The following is a 16,315-nucleotide window of genomic DNA, read 5'->3' as shown; positions in this document are numbered from 1 at the left end:
TGAATTTTTATGAAAATTTAGATTGTCGAATAAGATGAGATAAGGAAAAAATGGTAACCGAAATTCAAACACTCACCGGTGAGTGTTCGAATTTTAGGGCGTCATTTATTAAAAACACATCATCTAAATTCTCTTCTTTTTTTCCCTCGAGCAGTCAAAACAGTGTATCATGAATTGTCGCTGGATTTCAGACATCATTGGCGTGTCCTTGAGAATCGACGACTTGTACGTCTTAAGAACCATCACATTGATGAGAAGTTGGGTACTAGTTGAATGCGACTAGGGAAGATTATGCGTCAGCAGATGCATCAGAAAATTATAGAGGAAAATAGAGAGTATAAGATTGAGGTTTTCAGCTTGTCATCATACATTGACTGACCCATAGAAAAAAAAAGAGAATATTTAAAATAGTATATTATAAATTTAATTAATTTTTTGAATTGAAAAGTAAAAAATTAATTTGGGTTGCCGCGAGCGCACGGCGGACCATGATGGCTACTCGTTGCAGTCATATTGCGAGTGACATTAGTTGAAGGTGAATAAATAGGAGAAAGAGAAAACGTTGGAGATTGAAATTTAATGTAGACTATATTATCACAAACAAAAAGTAACTAATTTTTGCGAACGGACTAAACTGAAAAAATATGGCTATATGATAAAGTATAAGCATAAATTCTACAATACTCCATTATATAGAAGGGAGAAAATTAACTGAGTAGAAAAAAAAAGTCATCGTATTCAGTGGCGGATCCAAGATCCTGAAAGGGGCGAAATAAAATTACTACACGTGATTATTTCTTAAAACATGATGAATTTACATATTTTACACTTTCTCAAAATATCGAAGAAAATGCACTCCACAGATTAATTGCCTAAAAAATGTTCCCCAGTGTTGACTATTATTTCAGCAATTCCAACACTACGGCTTTTTTCAGGAATCGAAATTTAATTCTAAGTTGTGAAAGAAATGAAACTTTAGCCAAAGTAGCATCATTCATTCAAAATATAGGTGTAGATTGAAAAAAACCGAAATTTAATGTAAGATAGTGATGCGCACTTTGCAATTCCTAAGAAAGTGTTTGTGATTAGAATATTTATATAAATAATTAACCCCTTATTATCAATACAAATCCAACTCTCTCTCAACCATACACACACTTACAAGTGAAAATGAAATATATCTGCAATCACAAATGGAGGATGGTGAAGAAATCAATATACATATATACTAGTATATAATACACTAATGGTGAAAAACTGAGAATTTCTCTTGTTTCTTTGCAAGTTTGAATCTTATACATAACAAAACAGCTATGTTACACTCGGCCATCAAATGATGATAGCAAAACAGATGAAAGTACAACAAAATCAATGAATAACTTATCAACTCTCCTAACTTACAAACTTCCTAGCAACCTTACCAGGACAAGTTATGAACAAAAAATATTGAGCTTCGTTGTCATCGGAGAACGCAGGCTGGTCATGCGGTGAGAAACACAGATTTCGTCTTCTTCTTTTAAAGTCGAATAAAATAGTTATATCAACATCAAATTACCTCTATGGAAGAGCTTTTATCCCATTTGAAATGCTGCCAATATATGTACATTGTTGGACATCAAGAACTGCCACCGACCTCTGTGGCCCGTTGCCTCATCATTTCATTCACAGCAGCCCTTCGTCGAGAATCGGACTGCTGCTGCAACCTTCTCATGTGCTCATTCAAGTCTCTGCATAAGTATGTTAGTATGAATGTGGGTTTTATGATGATGTGTGGAAATGAAAGAACAGTGAGGCATGAGTTTACCTGCAACGGGGCACACTGCATTTTGATTCTTTGCATGCCCGTGAGTGAAGCTGAAGGAGATACCACATTTTCTTGCATAGAACACAACCTCCAGAAGCACGTATCTTGCAGCTCATACCGTGTCGGAAGAGCCCCTTCACCTTGCGACAGTTTGGATATTGGCAGTGTAGCGTACGGCATTGAGAGGCGTGCACCAAGAGCTCGAGCATTTTTCTCAACTGCAAGTTCAAACATCAAGGATTACATTACTTCCTATAAAGCACCAAACACACAACCACAGCATAAAAAGAGAAGCAACTTCACTTGATTTTCGTTGCAACTGTTTAAGCAATTTTGATAGTATTTAGATAACACTTAGTTATACCATTTCCAATCTAGTAGTGAATCTCATTTACGTTGTTATCATTGCTAGCATGAGTACCTGTGTCACTCTCATCTGGCGGGCCTCTTTGTTCTGTGCATCACGGTCATTAGACGGATGATTTGTCAATACGTGAGGATGATTGACTCCCCCATCCTTCGAGTAACACGCATTGCATACATCATATTCGGGGCATGTCTCGCAGCGCCAACCTTGCCCAGTTTCAATGTCAAGGTTACATACATTACATGTAGTCACAAAAGCTGGAGCAGTCGGATTATGGAGGTGATAGAGGACCATCATCGACGAATGCTTAGCTCGGCGAAGGGTATCATACTGATAATGGTTTCCTTGACAAAGACTAAGGAAAGCCTGTCTGGTGTCAAAGAATTCACTCTCAAGAATCTCATCTTTGTCTTTAGTATCATCTGGAACACCGTTGATTTCCACCTACCGATCCATGAATTGCTTAGTTAAAATGTTAAGTATTTGAATAAACAGAGTAAGATAAGTGCGTGCAGAAGAGGAAACGCACTCCCATGTTATGATAATGGACTTACAGGATATAGTGAATGCTTGTCCTTCTGATTGATAGGGTGTCTCTCTCTGTCGTCACGCTTTCTTTCCACATCATAGCACCTGAAGTGAAAAAGATATGTTCACTTAACCGGTTGGATTCACATCATGATTAGTGTACCCTAAATCCATTAGCTCCCATAGTTTGAAAAATTATGATTTCCACCGTGGATGATTCCAAAACAAAATTATAGTATTATTCACAGCAAGCAGTATTTAATCTCTCAATTGGCAAAGCGGGACAGAGGCGAAAAATTCCTCACCTGTCACAAAGCTGAAAATTCTTGCACTGTCTGCAAGCCCAACTTTTTCCCGAGTACATCAGAATGCAGCAATGTGAGCATGAGGGCTGCAAGTGAACCATGATAAAATCTTCCTTCATTGTAAGTATTGTCTCGCCCAGCTGCAGAAAGAAAGTTAGTAAGAAGAACTAGAAGAAACAAGCAAGACTTACACTTCAATAGGTGTTAGCCAAAAAAAGGTTGTTTAATCATAAACAACAAAAATAACAATAACATAAAAGACATACTATATGCTAAAATTTAATAATAGCATTTGTTGATAAAATAAAGCAGTTGACATTACTTTATGCATTAACATCAAATCCTTCGATGCATTGCCAGATAGATCTGTTTGGCCAGATGCTTTGAGAGATCTTTTGGTAATGGTCTTTTTTAAAGGACCCCTTTTATGCTGTTTTCTCCCATCCTCATCTTGTTGCAATTGGAATATGATGTCCTCTGCAGCACCAGGCCAATAATCCCCATCGAAGTATGGCAACCTAGCTGCAGTTACCTTTGCTCTACATTCAGCAGTGGTGACAAAGAAATGATCATACAGATTAGTAAGTTCGACAACAATATTTTCCTTTGCAGCTTTCCTCAACATGGCCAGATACCTGAAACCCAAAATAAGATTCAAGGGTGTGTATTAGGCTATGAGCAGACAACCCAAGACTACAGTCTCCTCATAACCATAAAAGTATCGAACTTACCACTCCCGAAGTTTATCAGATTTTGGAGTCTTCTGAATTTCTGGATGGCAATACAAAATGTAGTCTTCTCCCTTTAAAGGGGGGCAAGCCCAAATATAGCAGCTAGTGAAACCACGCTTCTTACAATAATCCAAGTATCCAATCTGAAAAAGAGAAGACAATATACTTGGTAACTGAATGCAAACAACAACTTTGTAGCCAAAAGAGGTTGCAAATAACGAATATCTAGAAGCTTGCCAGAATTTCATGGTACACATATGTTCGAAGAGCCTCTCCACTCACTGCCTTGACATCTGGCCTGAAATACTTAACAGAGTCCAAGTAAGAAAGGTAGACCCGGCGGTGATTGGGTTGTTGACACTCTGATCCAAATTCTTGAACATACATGCCAAACAGGCATACTTCAACACCTTCTATCATTTGAAATAATAATATAACCTGGAACATAGAAACTTAAGTGTTAATAATTACAGATGTCACATAAATCAAATACCAGTTAACATTACCTTCGTTTGCTACATGCAAAATAGCAAACTAATCTGAGTTAGCATATAAGGATTCCATCAAATCAAAGCAATACTAGTAACCCGTTTGTTTAGTTTGGGCATATTTTAAAGTTGTCTTCAATTAAAAATGACAATCTTTTGTATGCCTGGGTGAATATTTTATAATGATAAATTATTTAAACTGGATGTTCTGCCAATTTTTGATTCGTTATAATGTACTAGATGAACTAAACAAGGTACTGAAACTCTTGTGTTGGATCATTCCCAATAAATACATGTATATATCCCACCTTAGACTTATACGGGTACTCCATTGGATAATTTTCCTCCTGAAAAATTTCAAGAAATCTTGGTTTAACTTCCAACTTCTTGTCCACTGATGACACCACTCTAACAACAAGTGATTCTGCTCCTGGGACCTGGAAAAGTAATAACAATAACATATTAACTGGAATCACGAAAAACTTGGAAAATTATTTTTTATATTTAGATTCAATTTGTCAAATAGTTTATTTTCCACTGAAGGAAATTGATATTCAGTTCATCATGCTCATAACACCTTCTGATTGGTAGTGTTTTCAAGAGAGCAGAAAGGAGGTTTGGAATGACTTGTCTCCAAGTTCAAACTCACATCATAATTTGAAATTTGAGATATTTGTTAACCCATGTAAGCTTAATGGAGAATATTATAGGTTTCAAACTAGGTGTATCACATGCACATATCTCAGCCAACTTATAACAAATCTCAATATTGAGATAAACACATTATTAACAAACAACTCATCATGTCCATAGGAGTGGAATCGGAAATGCAAAAAAACATAAGCAAAATCAGATCACCTCATCATAACTTTTTCCTTGAGCCCTTGCTCTATCCTGCCTTTCTTGCTTCAGCTTTGCAAACAATCGCTGCTCCATGTGATCACTCAAAATTGTTCTAGGCAAATCTTTTGCTCCTAGAACAGCACTCTGTGGTAATGGCACACGTTCTCCTCTTTCAACTTCTTCCACATAACAATTTGGACAAGTATAGTCAGCTTGCCCGCCATCATTTCTTTTACCATTGAATAATGCACAGATCTGGTGCTGCCAAGCCTCACACTTGTCACATTGAACCCACTGCATATAGTACATTTCAGTAACACATGGAAAATTTACTAAGACATGGTCAAAACAAAACATGTGGTCGAGAAGATATGACATACCCATTCTTCAGTTTCCTCATCATTTTTCTTTTTCTCCATCCTTGCTTTTGGAATAGGAGTTCCATCAGCCATTATTGTGTCCCCACGGGTCTCATTATAGCATGAAATGCAAAAGAAATGACGAGTATCACCAGCTCCAACTGTATAATACATATGATTCCTTTTGACGCGGGCACCACAGGGTGTACAATATATAGGGGGTGGTTCAAAGGCAAGCTTCTCAACTGCGCACAACTGGCAAGAATTTTCACTCATTGAATGCTCCATTGCCTGGTTCTTTTCTGCTTTTGCTTTGCTCTATGAACAAAAGGTGAAACGTATTTCACCACAGTGATGAATAAGCGTTGAGTTTCATAAGAAGTAAAGGCAAAATGTACCAAGTACAGCTAAAGACACCACATATTTGTACAATCTTTTTTCCAATGCCAAAATATTGAAATCATATTAAAAGGTTGAATACAAACAGAAACAAAAGAAGAAAGTAAGGGTAGCGAACAACCACATAAATTAACAAAAAATATGCTTCCACAAGTAAATGATTATCAGGTGCATATAAAGGACACAACATCCATGTAGCATGTCTGAAGAAATCTTATCAATAAGAAAAAGAATGCAATTATAGGCCTCGTAAAGTAGACATGACAGAAGAGTACTAAACTGACCTGGCCAACCCAACGTCTAAGACCTGCAATATGCTGCCGGACTTGCTCAGGAGTGAACAACTCTGTCAATGATACTCCCTTGATTTTTGGCTTCCCTGACTTGGATGTACTCTCAGAAGGTAACGGTGGATTTTCTATCTTAGGTAGTCCCATCTCCTTTTCACTCTTAACAATCTCATGTGTACCATATCCAACAGGATTTTTCGAGGCAATAGTATCCCCTTCAGGTTTTGGGGTCTTTTGGACATACTTATCGTCTGAGTTATCCCCTTTCATTTCGATGTTCTTGGAACTCAACTGTCCAAGACTTCCAGGAATTTCCACTTTTACTTGAGTACTTTCATGCTCCATAGGAATGTGAGGATCATGATACTGTTCAGGATGCTGTGCGTCCTGAATGGGAGATTCATTTACTGCAAAAGACAGTGCCGCGGGAGTTCCAGTTTCAGAGACTACAGGCTGCGGGACTTGTTCAAATTTCATGCGTTTAATGGAAGGATGTATGTCTTCGGGAGTTTCATGCATCACAGGGCTCATCTTAGGCATTGACATTCCACCAATTTCAGCAGCATCGCATGATTTACTGGAACCATTAACAGAGTTAGCCTGCCGAGAATTGATCTCAGCACGAGCAAGTGCCTTCATTTGCGCCTGTTGCACATAACTCTTCACAGGAACACAGACAGGACAGCTTACATCACGACAGCGTCTATGATGATTGAGTAAAACTCTAGTAGCACAACAACGTGGATACGGACACTGAAATACATTGCAATGTTCCATATGTTTTAATAACTTTTGAACTGTCAAGCAGTTAGACTCTTGGCATTTGCCTTCTGGAGCAGGACATCGACGAGCATGCCGCAAAAACAAGAGCCACCGCTGTTGGTTCTTGAACTGTCGTTCACGATTAAGGTTATTAGATCGGCGTGTACCGTTGCTCGCGCTGGGAGGTTCAGCTGATCGAAAAGCATCCGATTGACCAATTATTGATTCTTCAGATGATAAATTATTTAGTTGAGCTACATCTTGGCCTACTAATCTATGCTGGAATTCATCTTGCACATCTTGGTCCTGTGAGAGTCTTCCAGATACATGAGACACATCTTGAGAATTGGAATACCACTGACCATGCAAGGCTGCATCAGGTTGAACTCCACCAGGAGGACCACCAAAATCACTTTCTGAGTTAGAAATCTGTTGTGGAAGCAAAAACTGTTGCATCTGATCAGAAGATTGACTGAGTGACGAAGTCATATCCTGTGGACCAGATTGGTTGGACAGCATCTGACCTCTAGATCGGTCTTCCATAGAGTTATGTTGGAATTGATTGTGTATATCAGAGAAACTGAAGGGGTCAGAGCCTTGTGATTGCATACTTCCATCACGTTTCTCTGACCCATGCCCTGGCTTTGCCTCGGAAACTGTATTTGTCGAAAGGTGAGATTGAGTAAAAGGTTCATTCTTTACCGCAAGCTGGTTCTGAGTTAGCCTTTGTTGGACCTGATTCTGGACAAGGTGCTGGCGCTGAAATTGATGAGACTGCTGCTGTAATTGTTGATGTTGATGAGGTTGCCCAAGATTTTCTCTAATTGAATACTGAGGCTGAAAATTCATTTTCTCCGATTGATCAATTGGCTGAGACACTGTTGTCGTCGGTTGTTGCACAGAGTGTACATGCGACTGACTATTAATCATCATAGGAGAGTTTGTCGTTGGCATTGACTGGATGGACACACCATTCAAGCTCTGATTACTTATCATTGATCCAACTGATGAATACAAGTTTCCTGACCCTGAGGCCTCAGAAGCACTAATTCCATATCCATCACCTATCACACAAAATACCTTGCAGTGAGAACAAAATCTAAGAGCTCAATTGAGATAAGAAATCTGAAGAGACTAGAGAGAAATCCATACCCTGCATTGCTGGTTGCTGCTGTTGGTCAAAATTTTGATGCATGGGCTTGTTGGAGTTTCCATACACTGTACCTGATAAGTAGCCCTCCGTTGTTCCAGGACCATTCATCATGGACATATTGTTACCCATCATGCCCAGCCCTCCATTTAAGGGCCCATTTGATAATCCATAAGACTTCTGCTGCAGTGTAGATCTGATTCCACCACCCATGTGGCCGCCAATATTATGTAGGATACGACTGTTTTGACCAATACTGCGCTGCTTTTGCTGCATAGGCTGTGATAGCATAGAAGATTCACCAGCTTGAAATGTACCAACATTATTGGATGACTCCATATTCATGAACGACTGGTTATTAGCATTGCTATTCACTTCACTCGTGTTGGAGTTATTGAATCCAGGAGTAGGCATCATTTGACTGGCCATCCTCTGAGAACCCATGGATGTCACCATGCTATTTCCCCCAGAATTGACAGAGAAAGCAGAAGATGACTGTTGATATCCACCAGACAGAGCTCCTAAAAGAAATAACATGTGAGATAAAAGTGGATGGTCAAGTCAAGACTAATGCCATGGATCAGAATACAAAAAGTACCATCAGATGAACTAAAAGTACCACCACGAACATGGCTAGAAGACCCATTTCCATGCATCATGTAGTTCCCAGAATTGACACCGTTTGGTCCAACCGCATTGGAGTTACTGTTAACCATAGGTGAGCTATCTACAGACTGAGTCCCCTTTATGTTAGAACTTCCACTTTGTTGCAATCCAGGAGTTGGAATCATTGTACCAATAGAAGGAGACGAATTAGTATGAGAGAACTGCTGGCTGTGATTACTCATAGGCAGTCGTTTGATCAGAATATGGAGACGGCTTTCCAAAGTTGCTAGGTTCAAGTACTCATCCTGACACAATATGCAGGAAAATGAATCTTAGTTCTACTTAGATACACCTGAAAACACTTTTACACACATTTTTTCACAAGAAACAATGGTGCAGTATAAGAATAATGTCATTAGAGAAGAATAGCATGCAACACACCGTTGTCGTGGCACTCTTAAACAAAGCCTCTTCTAAGCGTTTAACTAAATCGATCATCTTCTTACGGGAAACCTCATGAGACTGTTGACGCCGCTGCATAAGAAATTCCCATCTGCAAAAGAGCAAAGCATTAACTTAGTATCTCGGGGGAAAGTAAAGCAGCATGTACACAAAGTGATATATAGCACTTAATTCATGCGAAACATGGAATCTTTCCAAGAAGCTTGTCTTCCATGACAAGTTAGCAAGTGCTGAAGTTTATCAGGCTAATATTTTTTAGAATGCCTTGTTTTGGATAAGTCTAAGGCAAACATGTATCTGACAGCTCATCTATTGTCAAAAATCAATAGAATGTATCGACTACCTGGAATTAAATACTGCATTCTTAAAAACACATTTCCAAGAAGTAGCTTTACATATTTCATATTTCCAAAAATTCAAAATCATGTAACCTGACATTGAGAAAGCATAAACTAGTTCCCTGTAGCAATCATAAAACATGTAAGTATTTCAATAATAGATAAAATAATGAAATTCTTACATCTTTTCTTGCATATGTCTGCGTATTTTCACATATTCAGGATCTGTATTCTGAATACCGCGGATCATACTCTGATTTTGAATCTGGTTGGGCATAGGATTGCCATTTTGTTGTGGCAGCCCAGGCAACATGGTACCAGCTTGGTTCGGTACCTGCCCTGGGAACTGCCCAGAATGGTGCGTTTGCATGTTCATAGTTTATTTGGCTCAACATATACGTAGTCAGAGTTCCATATAGAAACCATTATTAACTAGTTGGATGCGTGCAGTTATAAATAGTCAAAGTTCCACTGATCGACAGAATCCAATCTGACCAGAGTTCCTGTAAAATGAAACCGTTAAGAACTTCAGGAAGAAAGGGTATCAAGCTATCAACTGAGATTTCAAAAATTATATACTCCCTCTGCCCCACAATTAGAGTCACATTTTGCCATTTCGGTCCGTCCCACAATAAGAGTCACACTTCACTTTTACCATAAATGGTAAATAGGTCCCACATTCCACTAACTCACTTCCCACAATAAGAGTCACACTTCACTTTTACCATAAATGGTAAGTAGGTCCCACATTCCACTAATTCACTTCACTCGCATTCTATTATAAAACCAATATAAGAAAGTGGCCTTCATATTCCACTAACTTTTCCAACTCACCATTCTTTACATTTCTTAAAACTCGTGCCCACACCAAATGTGACTCCTATTGTGGGACGGAGGGAGTAACAAAGTTCAGCATGCACACATGATGCAATCCCATTGCATGCAGGGAGCTATTCCTGTACTTTTGTAGCAAATCACAAACTTAATCTTGAGTCCTGAAGTTGCTATGCAACATTTAATTCACATAGTTTCAAGGGTCACACTATTTAGAACATCAACTAGGAAATTATCACTTCAAACAAAAGTTACGATGGAAGCATCCCAGTAAATGTGATGCATCTTGGTGGTGGCACAAGTGAAAAGCCTGAAGCCCCTAAGTCCCAACACGATAAAAACTCAATCTTCAACTGATAGATACATGCTGGGGTGCAATCTTAAGCATAACATAAACATTAAACAAGATTAGCACCAATTGCTTGACCAACATCAAGCCACAACTAAATCAATTTCTCATAAGTAAACCCTGATCACATGCATAACATCATAAAATTAGTCAAATGAAGCATCCCAATCAAATTCCCAGGCTCAAATAGATCGCATACAGCCGGCAAAGCTAAACACGGCATCCAGCTAGGGCTTAATCAAATTTGGGGGAATTCGAATTCGAGCATCAAGGTTGATCAAAAACAACACCAATTGACAGATGAATCCAACAAATTGTCAAAAATCAACTAACCCAGTGAAAATCAATGACGGCGAGCAAAAATGTAATCGCGATAACCAGAGGCTGAGGCAAGCAATCAATTACGCAAACAAGCAATTCAATGGCCTGCTGAAGATGGCGGCGCCGAGTGGGTTGAACGGCGTCGTTCGTTGTCGTGGTGGAGTTGATTTAGGGAGGAAATGGATTGATTTAGGCGATGGGCATTTTCGTTAATTGTTTCTTTAGTGGACGGCAATTTCTACAATTTCATCAATTTAATCCCAATATTAAAATAATTAATTTCTAATTGACCCCATTACTTTTACTGTATATTGAGTTAGTCCCTATTTTTAAGGTGTCCATGTCATCTTCGTCCGATAAATTGGGTTTAATTATAAAATTCTGAAATTTTGTATTTCTGTCTAAAGATATCAACTTTATTTTGTGCATAGTATCTAAAATTCTGAAATTTACTATTTCTGTATAAAGATATCAACTTTACTTTGGGCATGATATCTAAATTCCAAAATTATGTGATAGCCATGAGCATCACAATTGAATTCAAAATTACTATAATTCTACTAGAGGATAGAAATTCCGTTGTTATAAATTTCTTATTACAGTTTTCATATGATTAGCAAATTGAATTTAATGCATACAAACATCATACTTACTATTTTTAAGTTTATCATCAAGCTAAAATATGGGAGTCATTTTAGTCAATAATAGTATTTAATTAATTTTGTTTGCATACCGGCAAAATCTATCTATATGTATAAGTATAAAATTACAGCATGTTTATCATTATACTAGTAAAGTTATCATGGCACTACTATTAAAAGTGAACTTCAAAATTAGCCCATAGAAAATGAGATTTGCATTTTTTTAGTTTCTAAAATAGAAAAAATCACGTTTCAAGAACCTTAACACGTTTGATATACACCAACTAACTATTTTATTCTTGAAGCCATGAAAGGTGAATAAATAATTTTTTTCATCTCATTATTATAGAGTTAATTAATGTATTAATTTTTCATAAATTACATTGTTTTTCCAATAATTATTTAATGTAAATACTTAATCCACTAGTGATATCTTAACTTTTGACAAGATAAATTTGTTACTGTATTTTCTTTTTTTCTAAATCACCACATGAATCTTGTCATAAGTTAAGACGACATTGCTTGCTAGTGAGCTAAGTATTTACATTAAATAATTATTAAAAAGTAGTGTAATGATTAAAAAATTGAAATTATTAACTTCATTAATGATAATTGTATAAAAATAACAATGAAATGAATAAAATAAATTATACGCGCGTAACTTTTTTATTTAAAAAACCCAAAAAGTGTAAATCTCTAAACAATTTTGAAGTTTATTACTCCATCTATTCCCCTATAATTATAAGTGAAGCATTTCTTTTCGGTCATTGTTTTACGAAGATGATAAGTAGTAGTACTAGTTAAATTGGAGAGAAAATAAAGTAAGATAAATAATAATATAGAAGAGAGTCATATATGTATTATTTACTTACTTACTTTATTTTCTCGCTACTCTAACTATTTATCTCTTTTGCAAACACAACGACTGAAAAGAAACGTCTCACGTATAGTGGGAAATAGAGTATAAGATTTATCAATAAAGCTATCTCTCATTACATTGACCATATTATCATTTTTATGAAAATTCAAAAATAATAAAATTAAAATAACCTAATAAAATGAGCAAAATTTTAGAATTATACATAATAACCACCAATCCTAATCTTATTGAATTGTATAAAAATGTTTGTTATATGTACAAATGTTTAAAGTCCCTACAAATACTAGTTTTAGGGACGAATAATATCTGTATAGATATAGTTTTATATTTATTCATAAAAAGAATCATGAGTTTATATTTTGGATATTTTATCAAATTAGTCCCTATTTATTTATGGTAAATTTTTCTTTCCGTATCTTTTATTAAAGATTAAAGATTAAAGATTAAATTTTGTGAATAAGAAAGTTAATATTGAAACAAACCCCGTTACTATATGACTGTTGGAGAATATTCAGTTCTCCTGAATCAACCGCTATTTGTAGAGAAGATCAATCAATTCACCCCTCCAAATCTCAAATTCAACGATTCCATAAATCTCCAAATCAATTATTCAATCCAGTGACGCTTGCATTCGGTCAGCAGCAGTTGGTACTATGAGGAAGAGGGAGAGAGAAAATCCCTGCGCGATTTGCGGCCACTACCACAAGTTCGAGGAGGGCGAGGTCTGCGGCATCTGCGGCCACCGTATGCCCGCCGGCGCCGACAAATCCGCCGCCCACGTCAGCGCCTTCCCCTCCGAGATCCTATCCGAGTTCCTCTATTTAGGCAGCTTCGACAATGCTGCCCGCAGCGAGCTTCTCAAGTCCCAGGGCATCTCCTGTATTCTCAATGTGAGCTGATTTTAATCGATCACGAATTCTCAGTTCTGGAATTTGATTGTTTGCTCGTTATTGATGGTTGATTTAATTAGGTTTCCGATCGGATTGTGTATTTGCACTCGATTTGTGTTGTGTAATTGAATGAGCAGATGAAACTAATTGTTTTGGTTGAATTAGGAATTTTTGGAGTCATGATAATTGAATCTACTAGTTTTATCGACTGTCTTGAATTTCAAAATTTTGTGGAAACAATTATGAGAAAGTATTGCTATAGTTGTGTACTCTGTGTTTGTGGAGTAGTAATGGTGAATATGTTGTTTTCTTGTGATGCTTATGATAATGAAGTTGGGAGTGAGGGTTTTACCTCACTCGGGTGGAGTGGAAGCTCGTCTTTGTCTATAATTAAGTTGTAGATTGAGTGGTGGTTCGTCTGATCCATTCCTTTTTATACTTGTGAAACTGATAGACAAGTGGATGATTGATGTTAGTATGGTTTACACAGCATATAACTGAAACGAACTTCTAAATTAGAATCTCAATTGTTTCTCTCTTTATTGATTGTCTATTGTCATTGGGAGGATACTCGATAAAACATGTTGGATTCGCAAGTATCTCGATCTGGAACTATTTAGGACACCAATAAAGGCATCAAGAGGTGGAAAGCTAGAAGTTTAGGAATCTACCTTCAATTGTTAGAAGTCTTATCTTCAAATGATAGAAGCTATAGGTCTATCTTTATTTTATTAGCCTTTTGAGAGTCCTAATCCTATAAATATAATGTTGAATCTTGAGTTTAATTTAAGGACGGTAATTACGGTAGGGCTTGTAAGAGGTTTTTTTATCAATATTTGTTTCAGTTCATTACATTCTGTTTTGCATCCATTTTCTGTTCTTACTATTCCTTCCAGCCCCCTCGCCTCTTTACTCTTTACTCTTAACAACTTAATTACTCTATTAAGTACTTTCCACTCTTATGATTGGAGAGACATGATGAGCAAGTCAGTTTTCCATAAAAGTATGGGTTCTTTCATACACAATTTTCAACATTATAAGTAGTTTTTCATTATCACCATCAAAGAGAACAGTCTGTTTCTTTCTAGTTGCTTGAATTTGATAGTCTCAATTCAGCTAGTATTTTCAATATGCTGAACATTTAACATACATTTTCTGTGTGATATTCGATCATATGGTAAAAATTAGCTTTTCATTCTTTTTGAAGATACTATTTCTGTGGTGCAGACTGTCCCTGCTTGTCAGAATTTGTACAGGAACACTTTTACCTATCACTGTCTACAGTATGATCAAAAATTGCCATTTGAAGATGCAATTCAGTTTCTGGGTAAGTTTACCTGGCTAAGAGCAATGATTCTGCTCAAAGGGATCATAAGAAGTTGAACTATCAATTTTAGGATACTAATGATGACTTAAATTTAGATGTAGCATAATCGGAGTTCCAACTGTATGTAAATTCTCTAGAAATTAAATGGTCCGGTGAGATACCATTCACAATGTGTTCAGTGTATTTTTTATTTTCACTGAAAGATTAAGAAACATAAGGCATCTCGAGTTTTTTGATGTTTGTTGCTATGCAGAAATGAAGTTGTGAATTCCTATTATGAGTTTCCATATTCTGTAATCTCGTTGGTCTCTTAACCAAAATATGCCTTTTCAGTTTCTCATCTTCATTCTGCCCTCGTAATTCACTTCTTGTTTTGATCCCTATGATTTAACTCTCTTGAAACTACAAATTTTGCACAATTCACATTTTTTTTTTTTCCGCATCTGCCATTGCTCCATAGCATTTGTACACATTCTATAATTTGATTGAGTCATCACAGTTAACATGCTTATGCAGAGCAATGCGAAAAAGAGAGGGCTCGGGTTCTGGTGCACTGCATGACTGGTAAAAGCAGGTGAACTTATCATCGCAATAAACGAGGCTATTTCGTCTTAATTTCCTCATGCATATATCAATTGCTCTTGCAGTTAATAGTATTTTGAGCGGAGATCATAGTCGAGATTCCTAACAACGTGACATATAATATCTTTGACAGGTCTCCTGCCATAGTAATGGCTTTCTTGATGAAAAACAAAGGCTGGAAACTCTCACAGAGCTATCAATGGGTGAAAGAACGCCGGCCTTCGGTCGAACTACATCCAGGTTTTGGTCACACCTTTCTTGATGAGCTTGTATTAGCTTCAATCATCTCTAATATATAAATTTTTTTTATCAAAATTAAAGATGAATATCGAATTATTGGATAAGAAAAGCTACGGTTCTTGAATACGATCATGCTTCTATGCTTGGGTCTCACATGTATATATATGATGTTGACCCACGCAACCTTGTTTCATCTAACGCGTTTTGATTAAATGCAGCTGTGCACCAACAACTCCAGGAATTCGAGCAGAAACTGTTTGAGTCAATACAAGATAGTGCTGCGGGCATGTCTTCTTTAAGCTTTGGCGTTTCAAGGCCAAATGATACACCATTAGCCCCAGCAGCAGCTCCAGTTTTCACTAACACTAGCAGTGCTTCGGTTTTCGCCTGTCCCTCACTCAACGTGCCCCCTCAAGAGTTCACATTCGGAGCAGGCCCAACTCCAGAAGCCACACCACATAACTCTGGTGTCACAACCAGCACCGCCAATATCCCTGCTGTCAACGACATTTCCATGGATGGTTCTTGACTGGTGGGGTTCAAATCACACGTTGCTCGCAAGAAGTAGGGTTTATAGCGAAGGTGGGATGGTGAAGTGATGATTTTCAGCACTCTAGCCTTTGATGAACTCATCTCTTGTGAAAATCCATATAGATGAGAATTTCTTGGTGTTGAATTTTATTTGTTTTTTGGTTTTATTTAATAAAATACGTTGCTTTCTAAATTCATATATTGGTCCTGTTACAGATATGACTGATCAGCTAATGAATTATCAATATCTGAAAATGAAGTGAATTTATTTACCTGCACAGTTATCGC

General features: G+C 37.1%; 2 protein-coding genes across 4 annotated transcripts; one reads left to right on the top strand and one right to left on the bottom strand.

Moving 5' to 3' along the window:
- Window positions 1-1,194: 1,194 nt before the first annotated feature.
- Window positions 1,195-11,139, bottom strand: LOC125211902 (histone acetyltransferase HAC1-like). 3 transcript variants are annotated; one of them, XM_048111862.1, is made up of 17 exons: window positions 10,949-11,139; window positions 9,615-9,935; window positions 9,074-9,185; window positions 8,625-8,937; window positions 8,029-8,547; window positions 6,109-7,940; window positions 5,447-5,743; window positions 5,082-5,360; window positions 4,532-4,660; window positions 3,973-4,173; window positions 3,736-3,878; window positions 3,327-3,639; window positions 3,005-3,144; window positions 2,726-2,804; window positions 2,226-2,615; window positions 1,805-2,022; window positions 1,195-1,727 (listed from the first exon to the last, which is right to left on the bottom strand). In XM_048111862.1, the coding sequence occupies exons 2-17, from the start codon at window positions 9,806-9,808 to the stop codon at window positions 1,616-1,618; spliced, it is 5,271 nt and encodes a 1,756-aa protein (XP_047967819.1). In that variant the 5' UTR covers window positions 9,809-9,935; window positions 10,949-11,139; the 3' UTR covers window positions 1,195-1,615. The 3 variants fall into 3 exon arrangements, with proteins under 3 accessions (XP_047967819.1, XP_047967820.1, XP_047967821.1); XM_048111863.1 differs by having other exon boundaries at window positions 8,646-8,937; XM_048111864.1 differs by having other exon boundaries at window positions 8,649-8,937.
- Window positions 11,140-12,952: 1,813 nt separating this feature from the next.
- LOC125213296 (protein-tyrosine-phosphatase IBR5-like) lies at window positions 12,953-16,307 on the top strand. The gene is made up of 5 exons (XM_048113757.1): window positions 12,953-13,347; window positions 14,575-14,674; window positions 15,191-15,248; window positions 15,390-15,496; window positions 15,715-16,307. Exons 1-5 carry the CDS (start codon window positions 13,111-13,113, stop codon window positions 16,023-16,025), a joined length of 813 nt encoding a protein of 270 aa, XP_047969714.1. The 5' UTR covers window positions 12,953-13,110; the 3' UTR covers window positions 16,026-16,307.
- The last annotated feature ends 8 nt before the right edge of the window (window positions 16,308-16,315 follow it).

This window comes from Salvia hispanica, chromosome 3, assembly GCF_023119035.1.
Source record: "Salvia hispanica cultivar TCC Black 2014 chromosome 3, UniMelb_Shisp_WGS_1.0, whole genome shotgun sequence".
NCBI lineage: Eukaryota > Viridiplantae > Streptophyta > Magnoliopsida > Lamiales > Lamiaceae > Salvia > Salvia hispanica.
This window is presented reverse-complemented; position numbering and strand designations above follow the sequence as displayed.